The 20,626-nt window shown below is 46.4% G+C and overlaps 1 protein-coding gene across 1 annotated transcript; it reads left to right on the forward strand.

Annotated features, from left to right (window-relative positions):
• Window positions 1–641: 641 nt before the first annotated feature.
• LOC146356554 (vomeronasal type-2 receptor 26-like) lies at window positions 642–16,787 on the forward strand. The gene is made up of 11 exons (XM_084830181.1): window positions 642–658; window positions 1,204–1,326; window positions 1,441–1,735; window positions 2,816–2,869; window positions 4,071–4,275; window positions 4,666–4,871; window positions 5,840–5,947; window positions 9,109–9,336; window positions 10,623–10,749; window positions 13,311–14,210; window positions 16,507–16,787. The coding sequence occupies exons 1-11, from the start codon at window positions 642–644 to the stop codon at window positions 16,785–16,787; spliced, it is 2,544 nt and encodes an 847-aa protein (XP_084686307.1).
• Window positions 16,788–20,626: the final 3,839 nt, after the last annotated feature.

A 20,626-nucleotide genomic window follows, 5' to 3' on the forward strand; every position in this document is an offset into this window, starting at 1 on the left:
CTGCATCCTGTGGTAGCAAATTCCATAGTTTGACTATGTGCTGTGTGAAGAAGTCCATCCTCAGATCTGTCCTGAATATCCCACCCATCTGCTTCATGGAATGACCCCTTTGGGTTCTAGTATTTTGAGAGAGGTAGAAAAACGTCTCCCTATCCACATTCTCCAAACGATGCAGAATTCTGTAGACCTCTACCACGATAATAATAAATATATATGTTTACTACTGTGCCTGCCCTGAAAGCTGCTTCTATTTCAGAATCAATAAATGTACAGAAAAGGCAGACAAGAATCTCCAGCAATCTGTAATATTGGGGGACAGATGATTATCATCATCATCATCTATATACTGCCTCATGGCCACAGCTCTCTGGGCAGTTGACAAAGGTCTTGACAAATGCAATTGACATATATATACGTTCCAAGGTACCAGAATTAATTTCTTGTGTCTGAATTGGGGACATAACTAAAACCTCAAAGGAAATACATTTCTTTAATTCTCTCCAAATGGCCATAGGAAGGAGGACACTGAATTTCTGAAAGGCCATTCGAATGCATTAATCCCAGAGCGTTTGGCTTCTTATCCAGTGGGTCTGATTGCGTATTTATTCCCAGCATTTATACAATGCCCTATAATTCTCAGGATGGCACACTACTTGGGGTAAAACAATTTAAAATCCAAGAAAAATAAAAAATAAAATGAAATAAAATAAAAAATGAAATAAAAAAGAACTACAAATGTTTAAAACAGTATCATTACAGATAAACTATATACTGCTCCTCAGCTCAAAGGCCATCAAAGCAGTGAACAGAAGATTAATACATCAGAAAATAAAACAAAATACAATAAATTAGTCATCAGGCAATAATATGAGACTGCCAGGCCCTTTCTCACATAGCCATCCACCACAGCGCACATGGAGTGTTGCTAGTAGAATGGACCACAACTCTGAAGTGACGGGTGAACCATCCCCTCCCCAAAGGGAAGATGACAAACCTGTTTAAAACTTGTGTTCAATTAATGCTTTGACTTACCAGTTCAGAGGCTGGGTGCTCTGCTTCAGCTTTAAGCACAAGGATATTGACCCTATTCCCCCTTTACAAAGTGGAAAACAACAGCAAAGCTACTGCCTTCTTTTGGCGCAATGCAACATCATTTCCGGAACCTTTGAGGAACGTGCCTGTTGGTTGCATACTCCCCCTCAGAGTGTACATCTGCACTGGTTTCAGTTACGTCAAAAGTGGCAATTCACCTTGCAACAAAACACACAGAAGCAATGATGTGGGGACCTTCTATTTTGAATCTTTGATATATCTGTGCCGCGACTGGTATCATTTTGTGTGTCTATTCACATTGCTTTGAAAGGCCATAAGAATTACGAAAGCAGACATTTGATGTGTTTTTGTTGGATGTAAAATGACATGAAGAACCTCTTGTTGCAGGATAAGTGATCAAAGCGCATACTGGTACCTCCTGGCCTTCCTGGTAGCCATTCAGGAGATCAATCAGAATCCCAGGCTGCTACCCAACTTCACCCTGGGCTATGAGATCAATGAGAACTATTATGAGCAAAGAATGACTTATGATGCCATGTTAGATCAGCTCTCCCCTGGACAGGCAAATGTTCCCAACTACAACTGTGGGAGAGAGAACAAGCTGTTGATTTTTATCGAAGGGGCTGACTCAGACATCTCCATCCACATTTCAGCTATGTTGGGCATCTACAAAATCCCCCAGGTAGGAATGCACAAACACAGGCAGCCTGCAAAGACTCACCCTTTTGCCAGAGGAAATGCCACTGGTCGTACAGAGAAGGAAGGGCTGCCGTTCCAGCAATGGGCACCCGGTGCCATATTCCAGTGGTTAGAAGGCAGGGGTGGACAACCCCTGGGATCCTCCAGGGAAGGGTTTTTTGTATTGTGACAACGATGGTTTCACAAGGGAGTCATCAGAGCACTCCAAGGAACACAGTTGTATTGGTTCCTTTTTGGAAGGGAGGGAGACTCTTGCAAACTGCCATAGCAAAAGAAATAAATTTGTTTAGCAATGCAGATATGCTCATCCATTTGGATGAAAGCAACAGTTTTCCTTGACACTTTGACTCCAGGGTGTTGCTGAGTCACAGCGAGGATAGCAGAATTTTAAGAGACACTTCACTCTTTAAACTCTTAAAATGAAGGGATGAGATATTATATGAAAAGGAGGAGAAGCTGCATACGTATAAAGGCCAGGCGCTAACATCCCATTGCAATGTACTGTGAGGAAAGGCGCATCAACAGGCAAGTTCAGGTTGCTCCCCTCTGTCCCATTCCAGGCTTTGGGTCCTCTTGAGACCCTGCATTCTTGCACGTGTTGAACATCACAGGTCATTGCTGTTGCCTGGGTTGCAGGGTTCTACTATGGGCCTTAGGAAGGATCTGTGTAGGTCGGGCAAGAGAAGATCAGCACCATGGACAAATCCACCTGGCTTGATGTCAGACAGGGTGGTTTGTATGTAGCTCCAGCAAGCAGCAGATTAAGACTGGGCCTTAAGTTGGAGTTGGGAAAGCATTAGGCTGGCTGGCCTCCCTCTGCACTGATTGGGGCTTTGTCTCTTAAAGCGGCCTGGCCGATGCTAACAGCCTCAAGCTGCAACACTGTGGGAGCCACTGTGGTATGCTAGTGTCGTCATGGCCACAGTTCCCGGAGTCTGACAATGGTAATACAGCCTCCTCTGGATTCCAGGGACTCTAACACGGAGTTATTTCTCAAGAACTGGGTCCTGGGGAGGTAGAAGCCTTGTGACACCCTTCAGTGACCAAATCCTCTCCCTGACAGGTCAACTCTGCAAACTTTTCATCTGAGAACAAGGGCTTCAAATCCTCTGACGATGTGGGTTTGGGGTTCAGCTTAGAGTGCAGAGACACTGTGGTATACAGCCCTCCCTCTGCAGAAACACTGCCCAGCAGAACGACAGGCAATGTGTTAATTTAATCGGTACGGCCGACCACCTGCTTACTTGATCCTTGCCCATCTTGGCTCATTATGGGCTGCAGAGAGAGACTGGGTGAGGGGATCAAGGCGGTGGTGAACGCCTCCCTTGAGGAGGGAGTGATGCCATCAGCCCTCAAGGAGGCAGTGATAAGACCACTCTTAAAGTAGCCCTCCTTGGATCCTCAAGTTCTGAACAACTTTCACCCAGTCTCAAATCTGCAATTTTTGGGCAAGGTGATTGAGCGGGTGGTGGCGGTGCAGTTGAAGGCACACTTGGAAGAAACTGATTATCTAGACCCATTTCAGTTGGGCTTCAGGGGGCATGGGACAGAAATGGCCTTGGTCGCCTTGGTGGATGATATGAGGAGGGCTCTGGATAGGGGTGAATGCTCCTTCCTTGTTCTCCTCGACCTCTCAGCGGCTTTCGATACCGTTGACCACAGTATCCTCCTGGACCGCCTGGAGGCGTTGGGCATTGGAGACACTGTATTGCGGTGGTTCTGGTCCTTCCTCTCCGGCAGGTACCAGAGGGTAGCACTGGGAGAGGAGGTTTCGGACCCGTGGCCACTTACTTGTGGGGTGCCACAGGGTTCCATCCTCTCCCCGATGCTATTTAACATCTATGTGAAGCCGCTGGGGGCTATCATCAGGAGGTTTGGGGTGCAGTGCCATCAATATGCGGATGACACGCAGCTCTACCTCTCATTCAAATCTTCACCAAGGTTGGCCGTAGAATCCCTGTCCAAATGTCTGGAGACGGTGAGTGGCTGGATGGGGAGGAATAAGCTGAAGCTGAACCCTGACAAGACCGAGGTACTATTATTGTACTTGTATTGTACTTTATTGTAGAATTTTATTGTTTTAAACTGTTTTTATTGTATGTTGTACATCGCCCAAGGTGGCTGGGTGACCAGCCAGATGGGCGATTAATAAATTTAATAATAAAAAATAAATAAAAATGAATTATAAACAATTTTCAGTTGATGACTATTATCTCAGCATTGTCCTGAAAACAAATCAAATCCGACGTCTTTCCTTTTCCTAACAGGTCAGTTATGCTTCTGTTAATCATGCTCTTGACAAAACCCATTTCCCTCAGCTCTACCGGTTGGTCCCAAAAGAGGAACCCCACTACCGGGGGATTGTTAAACTGCTCCTGCATTTCACATGGACATGGGTCGGTCTCTTTGCTACAGACACTGACAACGGAGAAAAGTTCATGAACACCTTGACGCCTGTGCTCATCAGGAGTGGTGTCTGTGTCGCCTTCTCACAAACCATCTTACGACACCCTGCCTTTACAGGTGACTTGTTGGAAGAGCAGCTACGCAAGTCTTCACCTTCCATCCGCAGAGTCCATACATTTGTTTACTATGGGTCACCTCAGTCCTCCATAGATGTATTCGTTCTGCATGACATAGTAGACAGACTCTTGAAACCAATTTCAGGGAAAATTTGGGTCTCAATAGCTTTGCCATACAGCAGTCTGACCATGGCTTTTGAGAGCCATTTTATTCAACAGCACATGCATGGTTATTTATCATTCTTTATCCAGACAAAGAAAGGAACCAAACGTCAGAATATGCCAGTTTCGTATCTCCTTGATCAGCCTTTTTTAACTGCTGCTGGGATGGATCCAGGTCCGACAGAAGGATTTAGCTTTGTATATTCAAAGCATGTGTTATCTGTGAAAGGCCGGAACCGATGCACAGTGAAAGAGAACCTAGAAGGTTTGCCTCAGCATCTTCTTGACGTGAGCCTGTCCCAAGACACCTACAGCATTTACAGCACTGTCCAAGCCATAGCACATGCCTTAAATGCTGCCTACTCCTCCAGATCCAAGCGGACGGTGGCGGTGGGCAGAGGCCGACTGGAAGGCGAAAGCGTTCAGCCATGGCAGGTATTCCTTCTTTCCTCGAAGGTGATTGCATTGAAAATTACAATTCCACTCTGACAAGCTTTTGGAAGCAGTGGAGAGATGAGGTGACATTTACATATTCCTGAGGAAAGTTGACTCCAGCTGCAACTTCTTTGCATCTGCTGCTGCCCATTTTCTAACCTCCGCCAAAATAGCAAGTCCCAAGTTTCTAGAGAGTTCCTTGGGCACTACAACATTCACTGACTTTGTCTACCGACTGGCCACCTAGCCCAGTGTGTAAATTCTGTCCTGTTTAACTTCAGAACCTACATCAAATGGGTTCTAACACCCCAGTGGGAAACCAAGCTAATTTACATGGGCAAAAATCACTACAGATAAAATTGTAAATTGCAATCTATGTATTTTAGAAAATTACAAAATGAAAAGAAAGTGGTGGCATGGTGGTTATATGAACATTAGAAACTTTCTCTGTACTTACAGGGAAAGAGAATGTAACGAAAACATGAAATTAAGTAAAAGAATTGCAATTGCCAAAGCTGGTCTTATGAATTTAGCTAAGAAGATAACTGCTTGAGCTTCTAATATTGGTTTGACTCCTCCTCGCTACCTTCTCCTGTTTAGTAATTGTGGTTTAAGGCTAAACTAAACCAAAACCAAACCAAACCAAACTACAGCATAACCGTTAACTCTCCTTTTTCCTCCTCCTGCACATTACTTGGATATCAGTAATGAATATATCACGAATGGATATAAAAACTATGTTAAAGCATTAGTAAGTTCCTCTTGGCATGAGAAGAATAAAGGCAGAAGTTAGAGTGAAAGGGAAACTCAAGACTTGGGAAATAACTCTATGCCTCAACCTGAGAAATAATCCTGAGTTGACATCGGGCTCCCTCCACCCACTTCCCTCTTTTTTGGAAGAGCTTCTATGGGGCTCCCATAAAAGTCCTCGGTTTTGCCAGTGCCCTTCACTGTTGCTTGGGTTGCAGGGATATGCCATGGGTGAGATCTTGAGCAGTGTTCAGGTTAGGTCCAGTCCTCAAGTAAGGCTGATGGGGAGAGATCGGCACAATGGAAAATTGCAAGTGGTGCTGGAGGTGAGAACCAAACAGGGTTTTCTGTATGCTGTTCCAACAAGGAGCAGATGAATCTGAGGTTCAAATAGGAGCTTGGCTGTGTTTAGTCTGCTTGGTTCCGCCTAGGGATGGGGGAGAATTTCTCCCCGAAACTTCGGGGGGCTGAGTGCCAATGTATTCAGCCCCCCGAAGTAGTTTCGGGGACAAATTCTCTGCCCCCCGCCCCCCCCCGGGAAGGGACTTACCTTTCCCGAATGTCCCTCCCGGCGGCGGGTCCTGGCGGCGGTTCGGCAGGTCTTCGTCAGGGGCGGGGGCGGCAGCCGGTCTTTTGACCGGCTGCCGCCGCCGCCATTCCAAGAAAAAAACAAACAAAATGCCCCCATGATAGGCTACGTGACGATTAATGTAGCCTATCATGGCTAGATCTGCAAAGTCAGCCGTGATAGGCTACGTAAATCGTCACGTAGCCTATCACGGGTGAATTAAAAAAAAAAAAAAAAGTGCGTACGGCTAATGGCGGCCTCCATACGGAGCCGCCATTCACGTTCCTTATTTGGTCGCTGTAGTCTACGTAAAGATTACGTAGACTACAGCGACCAAATAAGGAACGCGAATGGCGGCTCCCTATGGGGGCCGCCATTTGCGTATGCGCTTTTTTTTAAAGTCACCCTTGATAGGCTACGTGACGATTAACGTAGCCTATCATGGCTGACTTTGCAGATCTAGCTGTGATAGGCTACGTAAATCGTCACGTAGCCTATCACGGTGGCGTTTTCTTTTTTAACTTTATTTCGCGGCCGGGCGAGGCGCCTCCTCCCCGGCCTGAATTTCGGCCAGGCGAGGCAGGAAGCCTCCCCCCCGGCCTGAATTTCAGCCGGGCGAGGAGGGAAGCCTCCCCCCAGGCCTGAACTTCGGGGGGAGCAGTGAAGCACCTCCCCCCACCGCAAAGCAAGCTGCGAGACCAGGTAAGTGGCTTTCGTGCACCCCTAGTTCCGCCTCCATACTGGCTGAGGCATGGTCTCCTAAGGTTCTTCAGCTATGTGATCATTACTTTTGGAGCGAGGATGTGGTGGAAGCACTGGTGAGATGAGATAACATTTACATATTTCTGAGGCAAGGTGGACTCCCATAATCCTCACTTGTATATCCTGGGGATCTGCTAGTGCCCATTTTCTAGCCCCATTCTTATAGGAAGCTCCCAGTTTCAAGAGAGTTCCTTGGGCAGTGCAAGATTCACTGGCTCCATCTCCCAACTTCATCCTTCCCACTGGGCTGCTCCCCCAGAATCTATGTGGTTCTGCTGACATCCGGATCCTTCCACCCATTTTCCTCATTTCTGGAAGAGCTTATGGGTATGGTCTTTCCATATAACTCCTGGGTAACGGAGTGTAAACCCAAAAAAGGATGTCTGCGCTTTATATAAGCTGGTCCTGACTATGGACGTATGGAGTGTGTGAAATCCATTCTGTCTGAATTCCACGGATTATCAGGCACTTTTTGTTCCGTCATTCTCCCATCAACAGAGTCAGATTTTTTTTTTGTTTCCGAATTTGTGCAAATTTGCATTTGCACAAATATACATTTGTGCAAATTCGCAAGTTCAAAAATGCTCAAATTCCCCCAAATGCACATTTTCATACTTTAGCCTATGGGGAAATTTCCATTTGGGGGCAGATATTTTTATTTTGCATATTTTTCTACAACAAAATTTGCACGAAATCCAGGAAAGTGAGAAAATCGGTCCGCAAGTCTGCAGAATCTTCCCGACAAGGGAAAACCCTGCAGAATCCGTGAGTTGGATCCATGAAAATCCAAACTCACTCGGTTCCATTGTGGATTTCTTTGACATCCCTACTCCTGACTAGGGTTGGCAGAGAATTTCTCCCCAAAACTTCGGGGGCTGAGCGCCAACGTGTTCGGCCCCCCAAACACGTTTTGGGGAGAAATCCTCTGAACCCCCCCACCCCCCGCACCCCTCCCGGGACGGGACTTACCTTCACCGAATATCCCTCCCGGCGGCGGGTCCGGCCGGCGGTTCGGCGGCTGTTCGAGCGGGGCTGGAGCGGCAGCCGGTCTTTCGACCGGCTGCCGCCACCGCCATTGCAATAAAAGAAAAAAAAAATGCCCCTTGACAGGCTACATAACGATTAACGTAGCCTATCACGGCTAGATTTGCAAATCTAGCCGTGACAGGCTATGTCAATCGTCACGTAGCCTATCACGGGTGACTTAAAAAAAAAAAAAAAGTGTGTACGCTATTTGTGTTGCCCTTATTTTCGCTGTAGTCTACGTAAACATTTACGTAGACTACAGCGACTAAATAAGGAACGCGAATGGCGGCTCCCTATGGGGGCCGCCATTAGCGTATGCGCTTTTTTTTTTTAAAGTCACCCGTGATAGGCTACGTGACAATTGACGTAGCCTATCACAGCTGACTTTGCAGATCTAGCCGTGATAGGCTACATTAATTGTCACGCAGCCTATCGGGGGCATTAAAAAAAAAAAAAAAACCTTTTGCGTTCGCGGCCGGGCGAGGCAGGAAGCCTCCTCCCCGGCCTGAATTTCGGCCGGGGTGAGGCGGGAAGCCTCCCCCCCCGGCCTGAACTTCGCAGGGGGAGCAGCGAAGCATCTCCCCCCCACCGCGAACGTCCTTCGAGGACAGGTAAGGGACTTTCGTCCACCCCTACTCCTGACACACCTATATGGGTTGCCAATTTCTACCCAAGCTAGGATATATTTCTTGTCCCACGTGCTTCGACAATGAACTTTGCTCTAATGATGATGGATTTTTGAAACCTTCCTTGCACAGGTCGCTTCAAGTCTGCTTCTGCAGTGTGCAGTGACACATAAATTTAAGGGCTGAACGTGGCGAGTGCAGGACGGGCTTCACTTCCTTTGGCAGGGGCTCACAGAGAAGGGCCACTGAGGATGACATATAGGAGGAGGTGATCCTTGAGATAACTTGGCCCCAAGCCGCTAAGTGTGTTTTAAACTTCTGATGTTTTGAACTTCATCTCCCAGAACCTCTACCAGGGGGATAATGGTCAGGAATGCTGGCAATTGAAATCCAGAATATGTGGAGATCTACGTTTTGTCCGCCTGGTCTTAAAGGCATGTGCACCAGCCATGAGTCCTAGGATACAGTCCAATTCTACATTCTGGTGTCCCCTCTGCCATTCTAGCTTCACCAGTTCCTGGGAAATTTCCAGTTTTACAATACCTCCACGGAACGAGTATATTTGGATGAGAGCGGAGACCTGGCAGCTGACTTTGACATCGTGACCTATGTGATGTTTCCCAATAACTCTGTTCATACAAGGAACGTTGGGACACTAGAGAGACAGGGGACCTCAGACGTGACAATCACCATTGACCAGGATGCCATTGTATGGCCCAGCTGGTTCAACAATGTGGGTAAAAACAGGTTTCAGTTCATTCCCTTCACCTTCTGTTGCATTCTAATCATTTGTTGCATTTTATTATCTATTTAATAAACAAAGAAGCTGTCGTTTACAGGAAAATAGCTAAGGATATACAGTTTAAGAGGCCATCACTCAGTGTGATGGAACCCCTGCTTTGCATGCGGAAGGCCCCAGGTTCTATCCCGGGCTTCTCCAGGTGGGGCAAAGAAGGAATCCTGCCTGACACCCTCGAGAGACCCTGCTGGACAGTGTCGACAGTATAGGGCTACATGGACCAACAGTCTGACATTGTATAAGGCAGCGTCTTATGTTCCTAAGTTCTTAGTAGGTTTGGGGGAGAATTCCACCACGGACCCCAATGAGGCCAGATTCCAAGAATCTGGCCCAACTGGGGCCCATGGCGGAATGGACCACTCCCCTCCATCTCCCCCTGGAATCTGTCTGGGTCGTCTCCCTCCGTGCGTTGATCCTGCAGAACCAGCCTCCTGCTTTGCATCGCTGGCGATATGGCCGGCAGCCATTGCCATGCCGTATCGTGGGCGCTATTTGCAGCCATAAAACTGTTAGATTAGCCCAAATGCAGCCATTTACAGCTGCATCTAGGTACATCTACCAGCTTTATGGCCGCAAATGGCGTCCACTAGGCCATTTGCACCCCTGTTTTTTCATGCGATAGGCTACGCAAAGATTTGCATTGTTCTACATGGGTTGGTTGTTCTACATCTCTGTTCTATACCATATTAGTGAAGTGTATATATGGGAACACATCTTGTGCTCAGTAGGGACTTCGGCTGTATGCACACCAGATTCAGCCCCGATCTGCTTCCTTCTCAGGACAGGAGGCAGCATAGGAAGTCGACTTCTGCAAGTCACAACATTGATCCATCTAGCTCAGCATGGTTGACAGTGACTGGCAGTGGCCCTTCAGAGTTCAAGGAAGGGGTCGTTCTCATAAGAACACCAAAAAGCCGTCCTGGATCAGCCAAAGGTCCACCTAGTCCAGCACTCTGTTCCCACAGTGGACAAGTAGCAGCCCAGTGGAAATCCACAAGCAGGACATGTGTGCAAGAGCACCCTCCCACCCATGGTCTGCAGCAACTGCTGTACAGAGGCAGAATGCCTCTGATCTTGGAGGTAGCACAGAGCCATCAGGACTAGAAGCCACTGATGAATTTGTCTAAGCCCGTTTTCAAGTAAGCCATATTGGATGATGCCACTGGGCTTCGTGGAAACCAAGGAAGCTGTTCTCTTTTGGTACTCTGTCATTATGGTAGACGGTGCCTCATTCCAGATGTAGCAGAAGCTGCTGGCCTGGCTATGTCAAGGTGATCAGGGAAGGAGAGCCACGGTGCTGCTACGACTGCGCTCTCTGCATGCAAGGGACCATTTCCACTGAGGAAGGCAAGTGACTCCAGCAGAAAGGGCAGTCCAGACAGAACAGGGCAAATAATTCCCTCTTTTCTTTGGCCGTCTGTGAACTTGCACTGCTCAGAAGTGACTTTTGGGAAGCCTGCCCCACCCTGGTGGCTGGCTGAGGGATGCTGGAAGTTGTAGCCCAACATATCTGGAAGGCATGGGGAGAGGGAAAGCTGCATGATTAGCATGTAGGATGAAGGATGCTCTCTTTTCTTTAGACATTGTGGAGTGAAAGGAAGAGACCGTAGGGGATGGGTGGTGGTGTTGCTGTGTGGCTGTGGTGGAGATTCCAGCAATCCTACAAACACACTCACCCAGGGGCCATTTGCACATAATGACAACTCATTGCTTTAACAACTGTTGACATATTTGTTGACATATTCAGTGCAGCACTTTAACAACGTCATCTTTTAGGATTTTAAATAGCTCAGCTGGAATACTGTCATCTCCGCTAGCTTTGTTGTTACTAATGCTTCCTAAGGCCCACTTGACTTCACTCTCGAGGATGTCCAGCTCAAGTTCAGTGACCGCACTATCATGGCTATCAGGGACATTAAGTTCTTTCCTGTATAGTTCTTCTGTGTATTCTTGCCACCTCTTCTTAATCTCATCTGCTTCTGTTAGGTCCCTGCCTTCTTTGTCCTTTATCGTGCCCATCTTTGCACAAAACATTCCCTTGAGATCTCTAATTTTCTTGAAGAGATCTCTAGTCTTTCCCATTCTGTTGTTTTCCTTGATTTCTTTGCATTGTTCATTTAAGAAGGCCTTCTTGTCTCTCCTTGCTATTCTCTGGAAGTCTGCATTCAGTTGGATATGTCTTCCCCTTTCTCCCTTGCTTTTCGCTTCCCTTCTTTCCTCAGCTAATTGTAAAGCCGCATCAGACAGCCACTTTGCTTTCTTGCATTTCTTTTTCTTTGGGATGGATTTTGTTGCTGCCTCCTGAACAATGTTACGGACCTCCGCCCAGAGTTCCTCAGGCACTCTGTCAATCAGGTCTAATCCCTGAAATCTATTCCTCACCTCCACTGTATATTCATAAGGGATATGATTTAGGTCATACCTGAATGGTTTAGAGGTTTTCCCTACGTTCTTCAATTTAAGCTGAAATTTTGCAACAAGAAGCTAATGATCTGAGCCACAGTCAGCTCCAGGTCTTGTTTTTACTGACTGTATAGAGCTTCTCCATCTTTGGCTGCAAAGGACATAATCAATCTGATTTCGATATTGACCATCTGGTGATGTCCATGTGTAGAGTCGCCTCTTGTGCTGTTGGAAAAGAGTGTTTGCTATGATCAGCGTGTTCTCTTGGCAAAACTCTATTAGCTTTTGTCCTGCTTCATTTTGTACACCAAGGCCATGCCTGCCTGTTATCCCAGTGATTTCTTGACTTCCTACTTTAGCATTCCAATCCCCTATGATGAAGAGGACATCTTTTTTTGGTGTTAGATCTAGAAGGTGTTGTAGGTCTTCATAGAACCGATCAACCTCAGCTTCTTCGGCATCAGTGGTTGGGGCATAGACTTGAATTACTGTGATGTTGAATGGTTTGCCTTGGATTCGTACTGAGATCATTCTATCGTTTTTAAGATTGTACCCCAGTACTGCTTTTCCCACCCTTTTGTTGACTATGAGTGCTACTCCATTTCTTCTAAGGGATTCTTGCCCACAGTAGTAGATATCATGGTCACCTGAATTAAATTCACCCATGCCTGTCCATTTTAGTTCGCTGATTCCCAAGATATCCATGTTCAATCTTGCCATCTCATGTTTGACCACCTGCAGCTTACCTTGATTCATTGATCTGACATTCCAGGTTCCTAAACAATATTGTTCTTTACAGCATCGGATTTTCTTTTCACCACCAGACACATCCACAGCTGAGTGTCCTTTTGGCTTTGTCCCATGAGGGGCTCATCTTCCGGCGTCATATCTTTTAGCCTTGTGATACATTCCATGGGGTTTTCTTGGCAAGAATACTGGAGTGGGTTGCCATTTCCTTCTCCAGTGGACCACATTTTGTCAGAACTCTCTGCCATGACCTGTCCGTCTTGGGTGGCCCTGCACGGCATATATTATGGCTTCACTGAGTTATGCAAGCCCCTTCACCACAACAAGGCAGTGATCAAAACATCTGAACTTCAAGTATAAGTGAGATCTGAGTTAGAGGTGACCAACATAAGAAGAGATCTCGGGGTTGTGGTGGATAGCTCAATGAAAATGTCAACCCAGCGTGTGTGTGGCTACTGTAAAAAATAAAAGAATAAAATCTATGGTGTAACCACACTTGGAATACTGTGTACAGTTTTGGTCACCACACCTAACCAGGATATTGTAGAGCTGGGGGAAGTGCAGAAAAGGGCAACTAAAATGATCCAGGGGCTGGAGCATCTCCCCTATGAAGGAATGTTGCAACATCTGGAACTCTTTAGCTTGGGGGGGAAGGAGGGGAAGAGGAGACATGAGGGAGGTGGACAAAATGATGCATGGTGTGGAGAATGTGGATAGGGAGATGCCAATGATTCTGAAGCTTCTTGTCTTCTTTTCAGATGCAGACTATTGCACTGTGTGCCCAGAAGATCAGCATCCAAACAAGGAGCGAGAGCAATGCATCCCCAAGGATATAAGCTTCCTGTCCTACGAAGAGCCCTTGGGGATCACCCTGGCATCTTTTGCACTATTCTTGTCTTTCACCACAGGCTTTGTGCTAGGAATCTTCATTAAATTCCTAGACACCCCGATAGTCAAAGCCAACAACCGGGACCTGTCCTATATTCTCCTTGTCTCCCTCCTGCTTTCCTTCTTGTCCTCATTCCTATTCATTGGCCAGCCAACGGAAGTGACTTGCCTTCTCCGACAAATGGCCTTCAGCATCATCTTCTCACTTGCTGTCTCTACACTGTTGGCCAAAACCATCACTGTGGTGCTGGCCTTCTTGGCCACAAAGCCAGGGAACACAGTGAGGAAATGGTTGGGGAAGAGGTTGGCCAACTCCATCGTATTGTCCTGTTCCAGTGTCCAAATTCTCATCTGCACCATCTGGATGGGCCTCTCTCCCCCATTCCCAGATTCTGACATGCACTCCCAGCCTGCACAGATCAACCTGCAATGCAATGAAGGGTCTGTCGCCATGTTCTATGCTGCCCTTGGCTACATGGGCTTCCTGGCTGCCATCTGCTTCACAGTGGCTTTCCTAGCCAGGAAGTTGCCTGGGGCCTTCAATGAAGCCAAGCTGATCACCTTCAGCATGCTGGTCTTCTGCAGTGTTTGGGTGTCCTTTGTGCCCACCTACCTGAGCACCAAGGGCAAATACATGGTAGCCGTGCAGGTCTTCTCCATCTTGGCCTCCAGTGCTGGGTTACTGGGCTGCGTCTTTCTTCCCAAGTGCTACATTATTGTCCTGAGGCCTGATCTGAATGCAAAGGAGCATCTCATGATAAAATCAGAAGGTGGCATCTGATTCGATCTACATTCGTTTCAGTTTCAGAATCTGCATCCCGTGCAAACCAGCCACTAGCCTGGAGATGAAACCATGGTTGCCCTATTATGAGTAGTCTCCCCTCCCTTCACAGATGTCACAACCAATGGAGATGAACCTGGGATGACCACAGGCTTATGTGATGTCATGCTTTGTCTGTCCTATTTTACCTCCAGAATCAGAGGCAGCATTCCTCTCTATTCCAGTTCCTTTAGAGCCACATTGTTCATTCTTTGGATGCCACGGAGCACAGCTGGCCATCGAGGATTCCGGCGGGGGGGAGGAACGGATTGCCTCCCCCCCATTGAGGATTCCGGGGGGGAGGGATGGAACGCCACCCCCCCACCCATGAACAGAATCCACAAAAAGGTAAGTCACTTTCATACATCCCTAGCTGTTGCTCTTCAAGCATGCACAGCATCTTTCCACAGTCTCTTTCCACAAAATAACTTTGAAGAAGGAAAAGATGGAAGGGGATTGGACACATTCATGGAGGATAGCGCAGTCTATGGCTGCTAGTCAGAGGTAATATGCCTGTGTAGCATATGTCTAGCTGGTTAAGGGAGCTATTAGAGAAAAGAGGGCTTCCTTCAGAAAACACGAGTCTTGGCCAAGTGAGGAAAACAAAAGGAAGCACAAGCTTGCATAATGTAGATAATAAGGGATGTAAAGAAGCATTTTGAAGAGCATATTGCAAACAATATCAAGGACAAGACTAAAGAATTCTTTAAATATATCAAAAGCAGGAGACCAGCTAGGGAGGCAGTTGGACCATAAGATGGCAATGGAGCTAAAGGAGTACTAAAAGAGGACAAGGAGATTGCAGAGAAGCTGAACAAATTCTTCTCATCAGCCTTCACTGCAGAAGATACAGGACAGATACCTGTGCCTAAACTGATGTTTGCATGAAGGGAGTCTGAGGAACTAAGGCAGACAGTGGGGACAAAAGATGAAATTCTCAACCTTATTGATAAGTTGGAAGCAAATACATCATCGGGCCCAGATGGTATCCATCTTATTGTTCTCAAGGAACTCAAATATGAAATGGCTGATCTTCCAGCCAAAATATGCAGCGTGTCCCTAAGATCAGCCTCTGTACCAGAGGACCTGAAGATGGCCAATGTAACTGCAGTTTTTACAAAGGAATCAAGGGGGGACCTGGGAAATTATAGGCCGGTTAGCTTAACATCTATTCTGGGTCAATGGGATGAAAGCATGATTAAAGATAAAATTAGTAAACATATAGAAGGACAAGCCCTGCTGAAAAAGAATCAGTCTGGCTTCCACAAAGGGAAGGCCTGTCTCGCTAACCTTTTAGAGATCATTGAGAGTGTAACTTAATATGTAGATTTAGGGGTGATCCAATCAACATTGTCCACTTGGACTTCCAGAAGGCTTTTGACAAAGTCCCTCACCAACAAGCCCTGAGCAAACTTCGCAGTCCTGGAATAAGGGGAGAGGTCCTCTTTTGAATCAGTAACTGCTTCAAGAACAGAAAGCAGAGAGGAGGAATACGTGGTAAACTCACCCAATGGATGGATGTAAATACTGGAGTCCCACAGAGAGTAGCAAAAAATGATTAATTCATCCAATAGAGGGATGTAAATAGTGGGGTCCCACAGGGACCAATGTTTTTCAACTCATTCATCCATGATCTGGAATTCGGAGTGAGCAGTGAAGTGGCCAAATTTGCTGACAGCACCAAATTATTGAGGTGGGTTAAACCCAAGAAGGGATTGCAAGGAGCTCCACAAGGATCTCTCCAAACTGGGAGAATGGGCATCAAAATGGCAAATGCGGTTCAATGTAAGCATGTGTAATGTGATGCAAGTTGGGTCAAAACATCTGAACTTCAAGTATAAGTGAGATCTCAGTTAGAGGTGACCAACAAACAAAGAGATCTGGGGGTTGTGGTGGACAGCTCAATGAAAATGTCAACCCAGTGTGTGTGTGGCTGCTGTAAAGAAGGCAAACTCCATGTTAGGCATAATTCAAGAAGGATCCACACTTGCAATACTGTGGACAGTTTTGGTCACCACACCTAACCAGGATATTGTAGAGCTGGAGAAAGTGCAGAAAGGGGCAACTAAAATTATCCAGGGGCTGGATCTCCCTTATGGAGGAAAGTTATAATATCTGGGACTGTTTAGCTTGGGGGGAAAGGAGGGGAAGGTGAGACATGAGAGAGGTGTACAAAATGATGCATGGTGTGGAGAAGGTGGATAGGGAGATTCCAATGATTCTGAAGCTTCTCTTCTTCTTTTCAGATGCAGACTATTGCACTGTGTGCCCAGAAGTTCAGCATCCAAACAAGGAGCGAGAACAATGCATCCCCAAGGATATAAGCTTCCTGTCCTATGAAGAGCCTTTGGGTATCATCCTGTCTTCTGTTGCCCTATTCTTGTCTTTCACCACAGGCTTTGTGCTAGGAATCTTCATTAAATTCCTAGACATCCTGATAGTCAAAGCCAACAACCAGGACTTGTCCTACATTCTCCTCGTCTTCCTCCTGCTGTCCTTCTTGTCCTCATTCCTATTCATCGGCTAGCCAAGGGAAGTGACTTGCCTTCTCTGACAAATGGCCTTCAGCATCATCTTCCCACTTGCTGTCTCTACGCTGTTGGCCAAAACCATCACTGTGGTGCTGGCCTTCCTGGCCACAAAGCCAGGGAACACAGTGAGGAAATGGTTGGGGAAGAGGTTGGCCAACTCCATTGTATTGTCTTGTTCCAGTGTCCAAATTCTCATCTGCACCATCTGGATGGGCATCTTTCCCCCATTCCCAGACTCTGACATGCACTCCCAGCCTGCACAGATCATCCTGCAATGTAACGAAGGCTCTGTAGCCATGTTTTATAGTGCCCTTGGCTACATGGGCTTCCTGGCTGCCATCTGCTTCACAGTGGCTTTCCTAGCCAGGAACTTTCCTGGGGCCTTCAATGAAGGCAAGCTGATCACCTTCAGCATGCTGGTCTTCTGCAGTGTTTGGGTGTCGTTTGTGCCCACCTACCTGAGCACCAAGGCCAAATACATGGTAGCTGTGCAGGTCTTCTCCATCTTGGCCTCCAGTGCTGGGTAGGGTTGGAAGGGGCCTACAAGGCCATCAAGTCCATCCCCCTGCTCAAAGCAGGAATCCAGGTCAGAGCATCCCTAACAGATGGCTGCCCAGCCTCATCTGGAATGCCTCCAGTGTGGGAGAGCCCTCCCCCCCATGTCATTGGTTCCCTTGTCATATTGCTCTAACAGTCAGGATGTTTCTCCTGATGTTCAGCCGGAATCTGGCTTCCTGTCCCTTGAGCCCATTATTCCAAGTCCTGCACTCTGGGATGATCGAGAAGAGATGCTGGCCTTCCTCTCTGTCACAACCTTTCAAGTACTTGAAGAGTGCTATCCTATCTCCTCTCAGTCTTCACCAAGGCTAAACATGCCCAGTTCGTTCAGTTTCTCTTCAGAGGGCTTTGTTTCCAGTCCCCTGATCATCTTTGTTGCCCTCCTCTGAACTCTCTCCAATTTGTCTGCATCCTTCTTAAAATGCGGTGCCCAAAACTGGACACAGTACTCCAGATGAGGCCTGACCAGTACTGACTAGAGGGGAACTAGTACTTCCCGAGATTGGGAAGCTATGCTTCTATTCATGCAGCCCAAAATGGCATTGGCCTTTTTTGCAGCCACATCACATTGTTGACTCATATTCTGCTTGTGATCGATTACAATTCCAAGACCCTTCTCACTTGTACTATTGTTAGCCAAGCATAAAGTATATTATGTCCACAGCATTCCCACTGTGGTTACTTGATCAAGGTTACTTGATCAAAAAATGAGATCAGATTCGTCTGTCAGGATTTGTTCTTTACATATCCATGTTGGTTTCGAGTAATCACTGCATTGTTTTCAAGGTGCTTACAGACGGATTGATTTATCATCTGCTCCAGAATTTTCCTTTTAGAGGGCCCATCCTTGTTATCTGGAACTTGATTTTGGTAAATCCCATATGTTTCTCATACATAAATCTCATATGCCCATATAGTTCTGTGTTTTGCCTTCGGAGGAAAATTTGGGGAATGGAGGAATGCAGAGGCAGCATCTTATGCATACTTGGAACACAAACTGCTAAGGAAATGTCTCTTTTGCTAGTCGTGCATTTTCCAAGGGCAGTATGTCCTTTATTGGTGTCTTTGGGGGACCATCAATTGCACAGCTTGTCATTTCACAGAGACAAGCTGATGAGGTTCATTTGAAAATAACATATTATGGACGGGTCTGCTTTTCCTGATATTATTTTCACCAAATATCAGATGCCGTCTCTGATAATAAGTTCTGAGACCCAGGTCTTAGACAGGCATTGCATATGATGGTTGTTTCTTCAGTATATAGATAGACATGATTGCAGATGTTGTTTAATAACCACAACCAATCCACTGTGTAATTAAATGTTCTACTACTAAACAGTCTGCATTTTACAAGAAGTGAACAGTCTTTGATCAAGAATGTCTTAAAACACAAGTGTGGTGTAGTGATTAGAGTGTTGGACTGGAACTCAGGAGATCCAGGTTCAAGTCTCCACAGGATAACTTCTGAGTAGACACAAAATGTAAATTGTGCCATCGGTCTGCAACCCTTGTTGGAACACTTAAATGGGAGTAAGTCCCATTGAACCTAATGGGGTACTCTGAATCAGCAGAGGACGTTGCTTCTGAGCTTGGTGGGGTGGAGGATCAGATGTGTCTCCCGTTGTTGCAAGGAGGCATTTTACCCTCATAGCCGTATCTCTCTGGGCATTTTACAAAGTTTAAAACATTAAAAATTACAATATGCAAAGTTTTAAAATATTAGAAACACACAAACAGACAATATAGAAAAGGCAATGTATTGTTTATTTATAGGCAGTGATGCTTGGTGGGGTTTGGCATTTTGTAATGGCCACCGCCGCCATTAAAAAAAAACAAAAAAAAACCCACACGTGATAGGCTACGTAACGATTTACGTAGCGTATCATGGCTGACTTTGGAAATCTAGCCATGATAGGCTACATAAATCGTTACGTAGCCTATCACGGGTGTGTGCTTTGTTTTGTTTTTACATTTTCTTTTTTATTTCACCGCTGGAGAGATGGGGCACTTCTCCCCGGCCTGAATTTTGGCCGGGCGAGGCAGGGCACCTCCCCCCCGGCCTGAATTTCGGCCGGGCAAGGCGGGGTGCCTCCCCCCCCTCCTGAACTTCAGGGGGAGAACCAAAGCGTCTCCCCCCCACTGCGAAGCAAGCTGCGGGACCAGGTAAGGGACTTTCATCCATCCCTACCTCTGAACCCTCTCCAGTTTGGCTGCATCCTTCTTAAAGTCTGGTGCCCAGAACTGGACACGGTACTCCAGTCCAGATGAGGCCTGACCAGTGCTGAGTAGAGGGGAACTAGTACTTTCCGGGATTTGGAAGCTACTTTTTTACTAATGCAGCCCCACATAGCATTGGCCTTTTTTGCAGCCACATCACATTGTTGACTCATCTTCAGCTTGTGATCGACAACAATTCCAAGATCCTTCTCACTTGTACTGTTGTTAGCCAAGTATCCCCCATCTTGTCACTGTGCATTTAGTGTCTTTGTCCTCGGTGCAGAACTTGGCAGTTATCCCTATTAAATTTCATTTTGTTCTTTTCTGCGCACTTACTTGATTACTTGGAGGATTGCAGAGGCACAAGCTTATGCATACTTGGAACACAAACTGCTAAAGAAATATCTATTTTGTTAGTCGTACATTTTCCAAGGGCAGTATGTCCTTTATTGGTGTCTTTGGGGGACCATCAATTGCAAAGCTTGTCATTTCACAGAGACAAGCTGATGAGGGTCATTTGAAAATAACATATTATGGACGGGTCTGCTTTTCCTGATATTATTTTCACCAAATATCAGATGCCCTCTCACATAATAAGTTATGAGTACCCATGTCTTCGACCAGCATTGCATATGATGGTTGTTTTTTCAGTATATTGCTTCCTCCTATTCCCTGCCTGTTAAGATAGAGGTGATTTCAGATGTTCTTTAATAACCACAACCAGTCCACTGTGTAATTAAACATTCTACTATTAAACAGTCTGTATTTTACAAGAAGTAAACAGTCTTTGAGCAAGGATATCTTGCAACGCAAGTGTGGTGTAGTGATTAGAGTGTTGGACTGGAACTCAGGAGATCCAGGTTAAGTCTGCACAGGATGACTTTGGGCCAATCACTGAATCCCAGGGGGTTTCTGCATTAAGCAATGCCCCCACACAAATCCACATCCTTTCTGGAGCTTCTGCTTTCAGTATCTTTGCAGGATTGGGAAGGGCTCCTTGACAGGGCAGACACCCTTTGAACTGAGGGAGTGCCTTCCTCCCTCCCTGGCATGTGTGCAA

This window comes from Heloderma suspectum, chromosome 2 (genome assembly GCF_057233095.1).
Source record: "Heloderma suspectum isolate Gila_16-S chromosome 2, 16-S_ref, whole genome shotgun sequence".
In the NCBI taxonomy this organism is placed as follows: domain Eukaryota; kingdom Metazoa; phylum Chordata; class Lepidosauria; order Squamata; family Helodermatidae; genus Heloderma; species Heloderma suspectum.

What these genes read in the sequence shown, in the direction of transcription:
- LOC146356554 (XM_084830181.1), top strand. An exon ending in GCATCTACAAAATCCCCCAG is followed by an intron (nt 1,736 to 2,815) that starts GTAGGAATGCAC and finishes TCTCCCTGACAG; the next exon opens with GTCAACTCTGCAAACTTTTC. An exon ending in TCTCATGATAAAATCAGAAG is followed by an intron (nt 14,211 to 16,506) that starts GTGGCATCTGAT and finishes TCTTCTTTTCAG; the next exon opens with ATGCAGACTATTGCACTGTG.